General features: G+C 39.2%; 1 protein-coding gene across 1 annotated transcript in view; it reads left to right on the forward strand.

Annotated features, from left to right (window-relative positions):
• Positions 1-16258, forward strand: part of mast1a (microtubule associated serine/threonine kinase 1a) — a 72163-nt gene continuing 55905 nt past the window's right edge. Inside the window, exon 1 of the mRNA XM_053326645.1 lies at positions 1-74. Coding sequence (XP_053182620.1) covers positions 1-74 — 74 coding nt within the window. The remainder of the gene's footprint in view (positions 75-16258) is intronic.

Raw genomic sequence — 16258 nt, forward strand, 5'->3', positions numbered from 1 at the left:
ATGCAGGAGTTCTCATCCTTATGTATGGTTGACGTGGTTGGTGTAGTTGGTGGTGTGCAGATGTTGAACCTGGGGTAAGAGGGACTATAGCGTGTTGATAGCTCCGTCTGCTCAGAGAGGCGGAGAACATTAAGGCCATGATGTTAAAAGCCACTACGTCTCCCTCTTGTCTCCCTCCATCCTGGAGCTGGAGCCAGACCAGCTGCCTGGACAGTCCAGTGTTTTTCTCTCTGTACATTGATCCGTCCCACCTGCCACCTTTGACCAACATTCCTCTCTTTTTCTCTCAGTCTGTCTTGTGAGAATGTTTAACAGTGAAACATCATCCCGACAAATGAACCACATTGTGTGAACACAGTGATGGACTTTGCCCTGAAATGTTCTGTCAGTATAGTCAGTGATTACTAATGCACCCTCATGTTTTTCCTCCAGTATTGATAATGGTGAACATTCCTTGTATTGACATCCACATCTATTGGCAGATTAATTTGGGGCAGGAAGGCTGAATTGATATGAATATTGTCAAACCAGCAGAAGACACAATTTGGCTGAAATTGTAACCAGCACAGAGGATCTTTCTCCTTAAAATCACCATGGTGGGAATCTGTTTCTGCGCCAGCGTTCATTCATTAACATTTAGATCAGGGATGCAAGTAACTAAAGGGTGAGGAGCTGTGAAATGTTATGTGGCAGTGAATCCCATGTGTGATAGGTGTGAATCTTGAATAATGCATCATGCTTGATGCCATTTTCTGGAATAGCAATGGAAGCATGACGCCAGGCTGTGTTGACTGTTAATTCAGTCACCATTTACACACAGCAGACACAAAGGATTCTTACTTTAAAGTAACTAAATAACGCTCCATGTTAGTGGTTCCCAGAGATAAGTCTAAGGAGTCACTCAATAATTTATTAGATAAAAAACATGTCATCTAGTTCATCTTTATTGTACCCAAAGGGGAAATTTATGTTTATTTTTATATTACTTATGTGAAATATTGGGTGCTTTCGCCTCTTGTAGCTCCTAAAAAATCCCTCAAAAGACACAATCCAAGAGGAAATAATCACTCTTTTGTGTAACTGATCGCAACTCATGTCCACACTGAGGCCATAACCTGTGACAATAGGTCACAGTAGATATTGTTTCATCTTAAATAGTTGAGCCAAAAAGGCTGGGAACTATTGCTTCATGCACTCTGCTGAAGTTAGTTTGTGTGCCATGTAATCAGGAACTGAGACTGTAGACTGTAGACTGTATAGGGAAGTCTTGTTATTTCCTTGTCTGGTCATTTGAACCCTTAGTTAGTGCAGGTTATGTTTTAAAGTGTATCCTCTATCACAGTATATTGCAGAATTAATTCATGATTTGTTTGTCATACCATTTAAATGGTCCATCCCATAATAATACAACGTATAAATAACAACTTCTAGCAACTGACATTGATATTTCAAAGAAAAACATTGCTGAAAATCACTTACTGCATGTAGCATGGGGAAAATCAGTTTACACAGAAGAAGAAACAATATAAAAGCAATATAACATTTTTTCTTGAAGACCAGGCAGAGTGCAAATACTCAAGTGTTTTCATAATTTAAACGTCTTCCATAAGAAAGTAATTGTTTTCAGTGTTACAGAATAGTCTTTGTATAGTTATCACACAAAATACAAAATGCATTTCATTTTCTACTTAATTTAACTCCTGTCTCTCATTAGCAACACAACATGCTGTTTCCAAATATAATTGTCACTTCTCAGTAGGGCACATAGATCACATCTTTTCTTTTCAGGCAGATTACAATTGACATCATTTTCAGTGCTAAACTCAGTTTGATTAAACCATGTGTAAGTAAGTAAAATGTATTTGTACAGTGCTTTTCACAGGCATAAGTCACAAAGTGCTTTACGAGAGAGAAAACATGGAAGATGAAGTGACTACCTGAGTTACATGTTTAAACAGTACAACACTAAGATACATAATAAATACATAAAATGCAGACCTGATAAATACAAGATACTCAAACACCTATTTAAACAGATATGTCTTTAGCTGCCTTTTAGAAGAATCCACAGGATCTGCAGATGTTAAGGGTGCAGGCAGAGCATGTGTTCTACATTTTGGTGTTAAGTGTCTTGAAAATAGAAACAGTTAATAGATGAAATAATGAGACAGGATTGCCAGTTTTTGGATAATCTATAAAATGTAAATATCACCATACTATACATATAATACATATAAGTATTATATGTATAGTATGGTGATATTAGTCTTATAGTATCCAACATTACCATAAAGCATTGCCCACAATAACCGAATATAGTCAGAGATATTAAAGGGTAGCTAACACAGTATAAACACTGTATGTATGGAGTCTAATGACTGACAGATATGAATCATTTCAGGTTTATATTTTCATATTTATTGAAACCAGGACGATCATGTTGACTTGAAAACTAACACGATGGTTGTGATGTCAGACCAATTTTAAAGCTGACACATGCTATTAATAACATTTGTAATCTCATGCTTGTAACTGCTTCAGATATTTCCCATTAAGGGTTTAGATTTCTTTGCTTACAAAATAAGATACAGGAATGGGGGTTAGAAAAGGAGAAAAACTGTGTTTGTTATGTTTGTTATATGTATTTAAAGTTGTATCAGTGAAAGGATATATATTAATCAGAGGTTTGCATATTCTTAGCCGCCACAGAGGATTAGGTTACCAGTTCTCCTCTTATTTTACCAAATAATGGACGCAAAAGAAAGCCCACATATCTCAACTCTCGCAACCTCGACTATATTCAGTTGCAAAAAGCGTCTGGTCGCTGAGGGGTTAAAACGTCAGTCGGTAGTAGGAAGTGGGAGGTTGGAGCTGAGGATGGAGCGAAGCCTGTGCAGCAACCACAGATCACATCTCGCAAGAAAAGCCACATTAAACCGGAGAGGAACAGAGTGAACCAACAACATACCTGCGAGAGGTAGCAAAACGGACAAATCTACCAGCCAGGAGGCGAAAACACGAGCCGATCACCCCGCTTTCAGTGTGTGTATCATATGTGTACATCTTTCAGCAGAGGGGCGCATCCTACAGATCCCCATTGATCTCGCCGTTTTTTTTAACGCACAGATGCTCTGACAGTGCGTGGATGTGTCTCATAATCGGGATTTGTAGTTTGGCGTGCAGTATGCATGCAAGGAGCTCAGTGTTCATGCATGCACTGGTGCTCTTCCAGCACACCCACTGTATTGTGCATGCGTCCCTGGACTCCTGTGACATGTAACGGGTTTCTTCTGCTGCTGCGAAACGAGTCTGCAGATCGACAGAGGGTCACTGTAATCGAGGCATTTATGAATGGATGACAACAGTTAGATTGCTTATAGCTACTCATGCAATAAACTACTACCTAGTTATAAGATGTTTTTGGATTTGGGCTGCGCATCTCCAGGTGAAAATGTCTGCAAACTTCTTTAGTTTATGTAATCACGGTCTGTTCGGGGGGTTTCTGCTCTGTCTCAGCTGGACGACTACAGTTCACGCAGAGCACGTTGATCCCACAGTGCATCCTCTCGCTTATTCAGCACTTCCCTCCACAGCGGCAGCAGCCTGCTCTGTAATCTCTGTCGGCCGGACAACATGGGGTCCAGCACAGGAGTGGCACCCCTTCTACTCTGACTGCATTAAACATTAGACTTTGTTTTACGAGAGAGGATAACGCTTATATCTCAAAAAGGGAGCACCGATATTATCCTTGTATGCTGTTATTTATCACAGCGGACACAATTGCGCAACTTGATCCTCAAAAAAAAAATCAGCGGATATATTTCTGCTTTTCGCTGTCAAATGATGTTAAAATCGGTCCGCAGACAAGACGGTTTGGTGGTAAATTAACGAGCCGTGCGGGGCTCGCTGAAAGCCACGCGAGAGTGGGTCGTCTTCTCGCCCCGTCACCTGGAAACCACCGGAACCACGAGACCCTGGGACAGGTGTGCACAGGTGTGAAGTATGGATGATTCTGGGATCATCCGAAGACGGAGGCTGCAGGTGAGAACTGTTGAGTTGTTTTTTTTTTCTTTGCCCTATTTTTTCCACATTGAAATTAACCCGAATAGCTGCAATGCTCTCTAACAAACAGCATGCACAAGGTTACATTTCTTAATATATCAGAATAGGCGCTGGAGATTTAGCCTGATATATGGTGGTTCTTTGTCTACATAGATACATAGAGTCAGGTGACAAATGAAAGGAAAAACCTGAATAAATAAATTGAGAAACATCATGAATGCAGATGCTTCCATACAGATACACTGCATGGTACAATTAAGCAATTAACATCTAATCATGCTCTGTGGCATGTATAGAAATGCTGAGCAGGCCCAGTTGATCCTGATTTTGTATCAAGATGGCAAGTGGAAAAGATGTAAGTGACTTAGAAAGAGGGTTAATCCTTGGGGTATGGATGACAAGAGCTTCAGTCACAAAGACTACTCTCTCGTGTGTCAATAGGATCAGTGACTAAAGTGACTTCTGCATTTACATCTAAGGCATGAATAGGGAATAGGGAAATTGTGGTGGTCAGTGCACATTTTTAACAGCAATGCTCATGCATTAGTGTGATATATAAAGAAAAATAGATGAGCAGCTTGTCCTCAAGTGACTGAAAATGTCAATGCAGGACGTGATCAGACTGTGTCAGCAAGAGCAGTCGACAATTACATAGGCAGGGATATTATAGCAGGGTGGCAGTCCATAAACCCCTCATTATAAAGATAAATGCACATTTGAGGGTTCAGTCAGTGGTGCAAAAACCATTGGCACTGGTCTACAGACGTGTTTCAAAAAGTGGTCTGGTCAGATGAGTCATCCTTCATTGTATTCTTGACAACACTAAGAGAAGGATACAAGCATGAATGTTTGACCCCGACAGTGAGGGGATCTGGTGGCTCTGTTAGGCTGTGTGTGTGAAGGGATTGGCTGGCATGGTTTGGGTCCAATACAAAGTTGTTATGAGTGATTTTGTGATGGGAGTGGTCTCTTCCAGGTTGACAATGCCCCCACCCGAAGGACACAGGGAATCACTGAATGGAAATGATGTGAATCATATGCTATGGCCTTCACAGGCTCCAGAACTTGACCAAAATTAACTCCTATGGGAGATTTTGGAACTAACCGTGTTAGATAGCGTTCTCTCTATCAGCATCATCAAAGCACCAAATGAAGGAATATCTTTTAGAAGAATGATCATCCCTCCAGTAGAGTTCACAAATTGTAGAATCAATGTCAAGGAGCATTGAAGCTGTTCTGGTGATACGTGGTGGCTCAACACCTTATTCAGACACACTTTGGTTTTTCCATTAATTTTTTATTACCCATCTGTATAAGGCATGTAAAGAGATATAGTCAGTGTTATCAAATTGGATTTTTAATTAAACTTACACGCAGTCCTTCAAACACAGTCAATCTTTGCTTTTAAACAGATCTTCAACGGAAGAGGAAGGAAGTCTGTGTGGGAGTTTATGCAAAGTTGGATAAAAAGTCACCATAAGTAAAAATGTATGTTACAGTTTTAGACCTGAACAAAAGACAAAGCAGCAGCATTTCAGCTAGCAGTAGACGTTATGGAAAATCCTGCATCACTGCCATATGTAGTTTTGTCTTTTAACATAAAAATGTATCATGGTGAAGTACATATTCTGTAACATTAAGTGAGAAACCGGATACAGGATGCAGACTTCACTAATGACATTGCTACAAACGAGTAATACATTCAATTGCCATAAAAGACCTTAGCTCATTGAATACAACATTTGAGTTGCCCATAGATAGCCAGGAAAACTAACAGTGTATGAATTATTATGTTGCAAATCTGTGACATGATATTGTCCCAATAAAGTCTTGGAGTAACTTTTACGAAAGGCTGAAACAACAAGTATAGTGGGTGACTACTTTAGATCATTTTAGATTTACAATAATTTTAGATTTACAAAAATGTGCCTACAAATCAGTAACAACAAGCCATGTGTCAAGCCTGGAGTACTGAAAGGAGACTGAGTAGGTGGAGTAAATTATTCCATTACATTTGCATGAAGTACTGTGCTCACTTAGCCCATATCTTGTACATTAAGACAGACGCGGGACTCCACCGTTAAAAGCTTCTTTCGAGGCTTTACTGTGTGTGGTTGGAGCGTGCATGAAATCATTTAAATGAAGAAGGCAGAGCAGGGCCATTGTCTGCCAGTTCTTCTCTGCTTCCCTGTGTATTAATTTACAATAAAAGTTCTCTGCCGCACATTGTGCCAAGACATTGTGCCGTAGATGATTGTTTTATAAAATATAGACAAGCAAAGTTTGAAGTTTCTTGTACAAATGTTGTTTAGCTGGTAGAACATGGCAATAACTTTGCCAGGCTGCGAGTCTCCACTCCTACAGGTGCTACACTCCTGCTGTACAGCCTGGTGGATTAAAGCAGACACAAAATTAAAGATGTCAGGATAAATACCTGTCTTTGATGGAGTTAATGCGGGTGCCATTTAATTCTCAGGAAGTCAAGACTATCTGCTACGACAACTACCACCGCCTCCACTTCTGCTGTTATTATCGAACTGTATGCTGAAGATTTATCCTAATCTGTATCTCAGTGGCATTTAAGACTGAGGCGTTTGATAATTGTTGCCTCTCTATAGCTGTTGGGAGAGATACAGTAGTTTGTCCACGCAGTAATATGACATTTGTGTGTGATTAGAGGGCTGAGTTTATGTGTCATTCACACATCAAGTACAATACAAGACAATACATGTGTGTGTGTATGTATGTATGTATGTATGTCTGTATATATATATAAATATTTTTACTGTTAGATTAATATTAATTTTATATAAAAGCAACAGTTAAACATGCCTATCACAAGTTCTAAAAGCCTTAAGTGACATGTTTAGATCTCTGATTTTGTCCAACCCATAATTCGAAACTGAAAGATTTTCTGTTTAAAATAATGTAAAGAGCAGTAAATCAGAATAATTGCCACAATTGCTTGCTTGTTAGTCTGTAAAAAAGCTTCTTTGGAGAGGTCATGTTGTGTTTTTAGACTTTCACATCAGGGTTTCAGATTGCATATGTAGGTATTTTTCAAAAGGGTTGTTTAGCAGATGTACAGTCACTTTGCTGAGCTCAGTAGTTCTCATGATTGAAATGTTTCCTCAGAACTTAATTGTAGCTGAGTTACAGATATGGATATCGACCTTGTCTATGTAAATGGAGGGCAGGGAGACAATTTGTGAGCATAAAGTTTGAATGTAATGCACAGACAGAGATACACTTAGACAGGAACACACACACTTAAAGCTACCCTTACCTTTGTTAACATTTTTACACATTTTTTTGTTTAGGTTAAAATGCTATTAATAAGGTAATGGCACTCTAAAATGTTAGAGAGATGTGCTGTGTGAAATGCAAGAAAGGTAAGAGTCTTTAAATCTACTGGATGTGCTTGAGTGTGTTTCTTTCTCACATACACACACACACTTTGAGCAAAGTCTTGATGTTGAAAATATACAAACACATGATTAGTGAGTCGAGTTACTCTTTTTAGTTCATTTTAGTCAGATGCTGAGTGCAATGTGTGTGTGTGTGTCACCATCAGTTTACTTGATTGTACTGTGGTTAGTGTGGGAGTGTGTTTGTGTGTTTGTGTGTTTCTCTTTCACTCTGTGTGTTTGCATTACATTTATGCCTATATGTACATACTAAATCGACTCTCAGCCCCTGCCCCTACTCTCCATTTCCATTCAAGTGGTCGATACCCATATCTCAGACGGAGGAGGTCTAAATGTTGAGGATGTGGCGCAGTTGTCAGGCCCATTAGCAGGACTAATGGTGGCCTAACAGCCCTGTGTGCCCTCAGGGAGGAAGACCAACCACCAGCAGGAGGATGGGCTAGAAGGGCTGGGAGCCAGAACGAGGAGGGGGCACCATAGAGTCAAGGCAGGCAACAGCTGTGGGCTACAGTAGACCCCATTTAAGTGGCTATTACAATGTCTGGATCCCTTTACTGCCTGGATCCACTTTCACACTAGAGAGACAGTGGAGGAAGGGAAGATTGAGTGTGTCTATACATGTGTAGCATATGTGTGCAGGGGGTATTTTTGTTGTCATGTTTGATGGTGAACACTGAAGCACATTATGACTAAAACTAAGTTGGAGTTGGGTTTAGTTTAGTGAGTATCATTCATATTCTTTAACCAATAGGCCTTCTTCACTAAAGATGTTAATGTGACAGTAGGTAAGCACAGGTCTAAATAATAACACAGAGGATGGCTGGATTTCATGTAGCTGCCTCAGTTTCAGGGTCCTGCTACTGAACATGCCACTTCAAGGGACTGCTTGTCGAATAGTCAAATAGCTTTGGAGCCTCTCCCACATACACCTAATCTGATTTGAGTGTCTGCACAACTTTCAAAAACAGACAATCTGACATTCACACACACTTCTTGTAATATTTGGACAGTTGTGTAGAGAAGACAAAGGAGGCAGGGGTTGAACTTCTCTCTCAGGCTTTCTTTTTCTTCTGTTCTACTACTTCGAAATACACAACTCAGTACGATACTATGACTGCCGTCCCGGAGAGCCTGTCTGTAAATGTGCGCCATTATCCCCATTTTTAAATGGTATCACGTCTCTCCACCGTGGTGACCGACTTTTCACTCTGCCCTCTAGTGTACCTATTTGGAACAACAGTAAACACTTTTTATTTTGTCATAAACTAATTCTGATGAAGTATAACCCGACTGTCACTTTCTTGTTTTAGGATTACTAGTGACACATGTCTGCAAATAACACTGCAAACATGAGTATAAGCATGTTTTTTATGTTAAAAGACAAAACCCGTCAAACTCAATAAATGCATCAGTGTATGATATTGTTATCACACAAATGGCTGTGCAGAAATGAAGGCTAATTGAAATGTTGGTATAAAATGATGATTTTAAGACTATAAACAAAAAAGAACAGTTTTAGATTATTGTATAATTGGAGGTTTAGCTAGAATGTAAACATCTTCTTTTAGTCTGTTGGTGGACTTGTTGGTGGTGGGCAGACAGCATATGTATGCATTACTTCCACCTTCTGCACTGGCCGAGCACCAGATTATGTAAACATATCACATATATTCAAAATGTTAAATGTGTATGTGTGCACTCTGGCATTTACATGCACATAGATTGCAGTCTGTAGTATCCTGATTGATCCATCCCACTGCTGTTCTTTCTCTCTATCTCTCTCTATTTGTCTCTTCTCATCAGTATCTCTTACCTGCTGTGTCACCCACTTCTGGTGTTTTTGCCCGTGCTTTCAAACGTTTCTCGTCACTTTCTTTTTACGCGGATGGCTTGACGTGCCACATCGAGAGCATGGCATTTGGTGCCAGAGTTTTCATTGTCATTACACTAGAGATGTTATCAGATCTTATACTGTTTTTGTTTTGTCTAGCTTTTTAGAGATTATATCAGAGTGTTTTTGGCCTTTTTGATAGTTGACAGTGGAAACAGACATGAAACACTGGGAGAAGTGGTGTGACATGCAACAAAGGTCTCCTGGCTTCAGGTTTTGAGATGAATATGGTCATGTGCAGCAACACAGATGTGCATAATTACAGTAGCTCTTATTTATTAATGACAGTCAACAGTTAATTTCAACACAGCTAAAACATTTGAATAAGATAATGGACTTTGCAAAACAAATAAAAACTTGATTAACCACGTTGATTGTTAACACTTTGATCTGTGGCACCATTCAGCCTGTTTCATTTAGCTATAACTGTGTTCTCTGCTGTTGGAGAGAGCGTGTGTGTCATTGAGATGAGTCATTTTCATATCAACTAAGTGAAGTTTATCATGCCATCCTGGGCAGTTGTAGGTGTGTGGAGCATACTTAAGCTTAACCCATATGCTCATACACTCACACACACAAACAAACACAAGTCATACTGCGTGTCTCATGCATCTCAGTTGTAGGAGTATGGAGTACGCTGCTCTCACACACACACACATACACACTCACACACAGCGTAATTTGTCCAATATTTTGTTCTGGGCAGTGTGCCAATTTCCAATATGCTAAGCACAAGAGATAAGAGTGTGATCACTCTAGAAGAACCAGCACAGTTTGCCAATTCCTGTCACTCACTGCCATGCCCACTGCTTTGTTCTGCCTCATCACGTCCTTCTGATGTCAGTATTATTTAGAAAGGGTAGGTTTTGTTCTGAGAGAGCAAAGTGTACATCAAAGCGTAAGATCTGGGCCAGAATATATTTGAGAATAGCTTCAAATATTTGAACTACTTTAACTGGGCTTGAAATGTCATGCCAGACACCTATAAAGCACAATAGCTTGATCCAATTTAAGCACAATCCCCCAATCACACAACAATTTCCAAAGTAAGAAAAAAATTGCACTTTTAAAAGTTGGAAGAAGGTAATGATGAAGGTTATGGTTGTGCTTCGTATAAGAAATTGAGACATTACATTATTTTAGGCTTCTGTAATGACCACTGAATTCATTGCTTTTAAGTGAAACTTGAAAGCTATTAAACTGAAGAATACACTGCGTGACATTTGCCTTGCAATCTGCTGTCAGTCTTGGCAGCAGAAACAGAACAGAAGCCTCATGACTCTGCCCAGAGCAGCAGCATATTACCATTTTTCTTTTCTTTGCTTTCCAGTTGGCCTTGGTTTTGTCCTTGGGTAAATATAAACCATGACAAAAAAATACACATGTGACATCCTTTCTTCACTTGTCAAGTGGAGAAAGTTGTCTAATGTTTGAGTCTGTGTTGAACAGTCCTGTTGCAGCTAAGCGAAGCATCTGAAAAGCATGTGAATAATTTGTAGTGGTAGCTTGGAGGTTGTACATAATGGATTACTTTTGCCAAGGAGGTGACGTGATTGTGAGTCTGTCGACAGTACAGTGTGTCTGTAAAACCAAAAACATCTTTGAGGTGACAATTATTAGGGGTGGGGGAAAAAATTTATTCACTTTAATACATGCTGTGTAGGATCTGTCAGTTGCTGTCTGTAAACACAACATTCACAATTGGGCCCTCTTCCCTGGATCAGTAATACCAGAAACACACGCTTTATCCTGTGTACTGTGGCCTCTCTGCTCTCTGTCTCTGTGTGTGTGTGTGTGTGTGTGTGTGTAGCTCAGCCCCACCCTCGGTCAAACAGACAGAGGGCAGAGGAGAAAGAAGGAGAAGCAAACATCTAATTTTCTCCCCACGAGCTCTCATCAACTGCTCAGAGCAGACAGTGTGTGTGTGGTTTGTGTTCGGTGTGATTATTATGTTGCTCATCAGCAGTATCATTCACTATTTCATTATTTAACTTTATATAACATTACTTTATTTAACTTCAGTATTATAGTACTTAAATTTTATTATAACAGTAGTTTATTTAAATGCTTGAGTGATTGATTGTTGCTTCATTCTTAGCTATAAAAGTCTAAGATGAGATGGATCAATCTGAATGAAGAGTTGAAACAAAGTAAAAATAAATGTTTGGATGTTTTCCAGTGCTGCAGTTAATGTTCGTTTTCATTGATTTATGTAAGATTTCCTTTGAATGAATAGAACTGTTAAAATGGTCATCATGAGTTCTTCATGTTTAGTCTGTGACCCAAAGATATTCAACTGATAATGATATAACACAGAGAAAATCAGCAAATCCTCACATTTGAAACCAATTAGAACCAGCAAATAGTTGGCAGATAATACTTGTTGTGTGATGAACAGGCCAACTGTAAATTTGCATTTTTTTAACTGCACTCTTGTACTTTGATCTGCCCCTTCATATTGTGCATATCTGTTTAGGTATAATGCTGATATCTGTGTATTCACATATTTTCTATCACTCATACTGGCTTTATTTTCTTCTCCTATAGGCAAGGCAAGGCAGCTTTATTTATGTAGTGTATATTTCAATGGCAACTCAATGTGCTTTACATAAAACAAACATTTAACAGTAAAAAATGGAAACAAAAAAACTAAAAAAAACTATATCTGGAAGTGTACATATACAATTTGACACTTTAAGGCCCACATTACAAGAGGAAAGTGGATGTTACTGAGAACTTTCACAGGTTGTCATGGTCACTTGAAATGAGGCAAATAAGCAACATGGCAACCAGACACACAGTAGCTGTCTATTGGCCAGAGAGTGAGAGGGAGCAGGTGTTGGGGGTTTTATCCATTAGCCACCCCTATCACCCCATATCCATCCACACACACACACACACACACACACACACACACACACACACACACACACACACACACACACACTCACTCACACACACACACACACACACACACTCTCACACACACACACACACACACACACACATACACACACACACACACACACACACACACTCACACACACACACATACACACACACGTACATAAGACTCCTGCAGGGCCCTCTCTGACTCACCCTGGCCGAGCTCACTTCCTCTTGATGATGCAACTCATTAGCCGTCCCAGAAGAAGCTTACTATGATGGGTGATGTCATTCTCATTGAGAAAAAAAGTGATCAATCTCCTCTGAAATGAGAAGCGACTATCATGTAGGTTTATTTCATTAAATCCATATTAAAGGAATAGCTTGACATTTTGGGAAATGCACTGACTCGCCTTCTTGTCAAGAATTAGATGAGATGATTGATATCACTCTCATGTCTGTAGAGTAAATATGAAGCTACAGCCAGCAGACAATTAGCTTAGCTTAGCATAGAGACTGGAAACAGGGGTAGAAAGCTAGCCTGGCTTTGTCCAAAGTAAATAATATGGCAACCAGTTTCTCTAAAGCTCACTAATTAACATGCTATGTCTTGCTTGTTTAATCAGTACACAAGCACAGTTTGAGGTTTTAGGTGCAGACATGTGTTGTAACTGTGTGAGGTCACCAGGCAACCAGTGGAGATGAAGCACAGAGGTGCTGGGTGGGCAGAAAAATGTTACAGCATGCAACTGTTTAAAATCACAAATTGTAATTTTTATGTTTTATTTCTTGCACAGATTAAAACAAACATCATAGGCAGGTTTTTAAACTTTTATAGCCAGACCAGCTGTTTCCCCCTTGCTTCTAGTCTTTATGCTAAACAAATTTGCTGCTGGCTTGAGCTCTATACATAACACACACAGACATGACAGTGGTCTCAATCTTCTCATGTGATAAGATTTCCCAACACGAGTCTGTGCAGGGTGGCATTTGCCAAGTTGCACTTTTGTTCAATCCCAAGGGATAAAGATGAGTCTTTGGCAAGCTATAGGTTAGCAAAGTCTGATTTATTACAGTGCTTCTCTGCAGCTCAGTAGGTTTCTCACCACGTGCTTGTCTCCCTGTAGTTTTACATTAAGTGAAAGTATTAATGTCTCACAGTGCTGAAACTAAATCAGTTGAGTTTGGGTAGCATGCTTGTTTTGAGATTGTTTGGAGACGAGAGCTCCAGCTGTCAAGCCGTGTTTCATCAGTTTGGCTTTGTTTGGGTTTTGTTATGCTTGTTTGCTTATTCAAAGACAAAGAGATAGACTGAGAGAGACAGGGAGAGAAAAGTTTCAGGACTGCACACTATCACAAAAACCAATTACAGTCTCTTTTTTTTCCACTTACAGTACTTTTCTCTTTCGTTCATTTTTGATTTGAACTTCTGACTCTGACATGGTTAGTCACATTTCACAGACAAGTCTGTGTGTCATTAAGATGTCCCTTAGTGATAAAAACAAATGACAATATCTGTACAGTGGAGCCATTGGGACTGTAGAGAATAGCTTGATAAGCAGCCCAGGACAGGCTGACAATAGAAATGGACGGTAACCTGATCTTACGTAAGCCTAGTGTTAAATTGAATCAAATTTGGAATAGATGGGCAACAAGCCCCATAAAGATCCATCCCAGTAGATCCTAATCACATCAGAGTCCTTGCTGTTGTGTCCCAATGTCATAAATATAGCAGCAACACTTTTTAAATTGACTTTGGCTCCACTCAACCTGGTGGTTCCTGAAGCTCTGACGTGTCCCACTTACCACATTAACAGTGAAATCACAAAAGTGTCAGTAGCTGAATCTCATCCAACACAACTATCTGAGCAAAAGACAAATTGTAACTCTACTATTTGAAATGCAGCGACGTGTTTCCTCAACACATCAGGGAATAGCTTGTTTCAAATTTCATTGTTGTGAAGATGTTGCTCCCTGGATTTCTCATATTTACTGTAGGAAGCAAGTATCAAAAATGTGTAATTTAAGGCTGTATAGGCAGTTGCAGTGATTGTAAAAAATGGATTACTTTGTTGGAGGACTGTTGAATAATTGCTGTTGTAGTGCTGGTCTTTTGTTTTGTTTGCGTACTGTTGCATCAGGCATTGAAAAATAATGTTTTACCTCTGAAATACATTTCCTCTGTAATAACTCAGGAAACACATTAGTGCTGCATACAAACAAACGCCAAGATTGAATCAGTTTACTGTAAGGCTTGACCTTGAATTAATTAGTATTATACAAATTCTGTCTCTACACAAAGTAATAACAAAGTGCTTCAGAGTGAGACAAAAAGTTACATAATAAAACAGAAAACACATTCAGGAGAAAGTAGACGATAACAAAATAAGTAATTATGAAGGTTCTTCATAAAATTCCCTCTTCTCCATTAAGTTAGAAAAAATAAAGACAGTAGTTATGTGAAAATAATTAGTCTGTTATTATAATAATCTGTTTCATTATTTAACTGAACTGATACTAACAGAATACAGGAATTGTTACTCTACTTCATAATTTATTAGCACACCTACAGTATAAATCCTGTCCATACTGTCTCTGCTCATTAACAGAAGGTTTTCTACAGTAGCAAAGTGTATGATGTGTAATACTAAACGATCTAATCTATCTACTCTTTGTTTCTTCTGTTTTTCTTTCTCTTGCTTTCACTTTCTCCCCAGAAGGATCTACCTCTGCCCCGAAAAAGTAGCAGGTAAGTTCACATTGTTGCTTTCACGTGTGTGAGTGTGCGTGTGTGTGCGACCTTCTCCGAGATATTTACAGGTGAGTGTGTTTGCTGTGTTGCTCTTGTGGCTGTGTGTGATATAACTACTGTATACTGCCTATGACATTTATGAAAAGTGTATTCCAGACAAGAAAAGTCAAATTCTCTGAAAAAGAGACAATATCATGACATTTTTACTGACATGACATTTGTGTGTGCTAGAACTAAGTACACCAAAATTGAATCTGCAAGTTTTCCTACAGTTTTTCTACATTGCACAGCTGCCTGACTGTTTTGTCACTTGAAAGACATAAGCAGACTAGGAGGAACAAAACTGTGAGGAACTGGAATCATTCCAGCTTTGTTAAGTGGAGGCATAGTCAAGTAATGGTATTTTTCAGTGGGAGCCTTGTCTTCAGACCGCAGCATGTGTCAGCCTAGTGTGAGCCCTTTCACTGTAAGAGCTCCTCTGTCGGGCCAATCTGTTGCACCAGTGAGCTGTGCAATGAACGTTCAGCAGCAGGAGTGCTGTGCTGTGACCTCAATGCCCTGCATGGTTTTGTGAAGGCGAAGGGGGGTCAAGGAAGGAGAACAGAGCACTACATGATGTGACAATGTTAAGCCATCAAATGGTTGGTGCAAATTGTCAACAACTATGTGTTTTATGTTGTTTTATACTTTATTAGGGCATAAGACATTGGCAAGTGACAAGAACACTGAGCCACTAGGGTGACCTGACATGTAGTTAATGAGTCTTTGTGTTCATTATTAGAGACAGATAGAACATTTTTGTCTCAGACATTGCCAATATTAATAGAGTTTGTTGATGTTATACATCATTGTTAGGCCTTAAAACATCCACAAATGTCTTTCTATTAAACAATTTAATTTTAATAGTGTAGATATCAAGATATCAACAATATCTTGCTGTATGTCTCGATTCAGAGTGTTAAAGATTAGATACAAATTTAGCATTACAGTAGCCAGACACAGTAGCATTACAGACATAAGACACATACCAGACATATGTAGATAAGTGGTAACAGGAGGAAGTACACATAGCAAATATTTTAAGTTATAAAGTTACAAACAGGACATTACTCTGGACCAGCGGTTCCCAAAGTGAAGGCCATGAGAATGGGCTATGTGTGCTGCAAAAAGATTGAATGTCATTCTACATTTATTTCGCATTTTTAATATAATTTCACTCCATTAAGTTGAGGAGACACT

This window comes from Scomber japonicus, chromosome 2 (genome assembly GCF_027409825.1).
Source record: "Scomber japonicus isolate fScoJap1 chromosome 2, fScoJap1.pri, whole genome shotgun sequence".
NCBI lineage: Eukaryota > Metazoa > Chordata > Actinopteri > Scombriformes > Scombridae > Scomber > Scomber japonicus.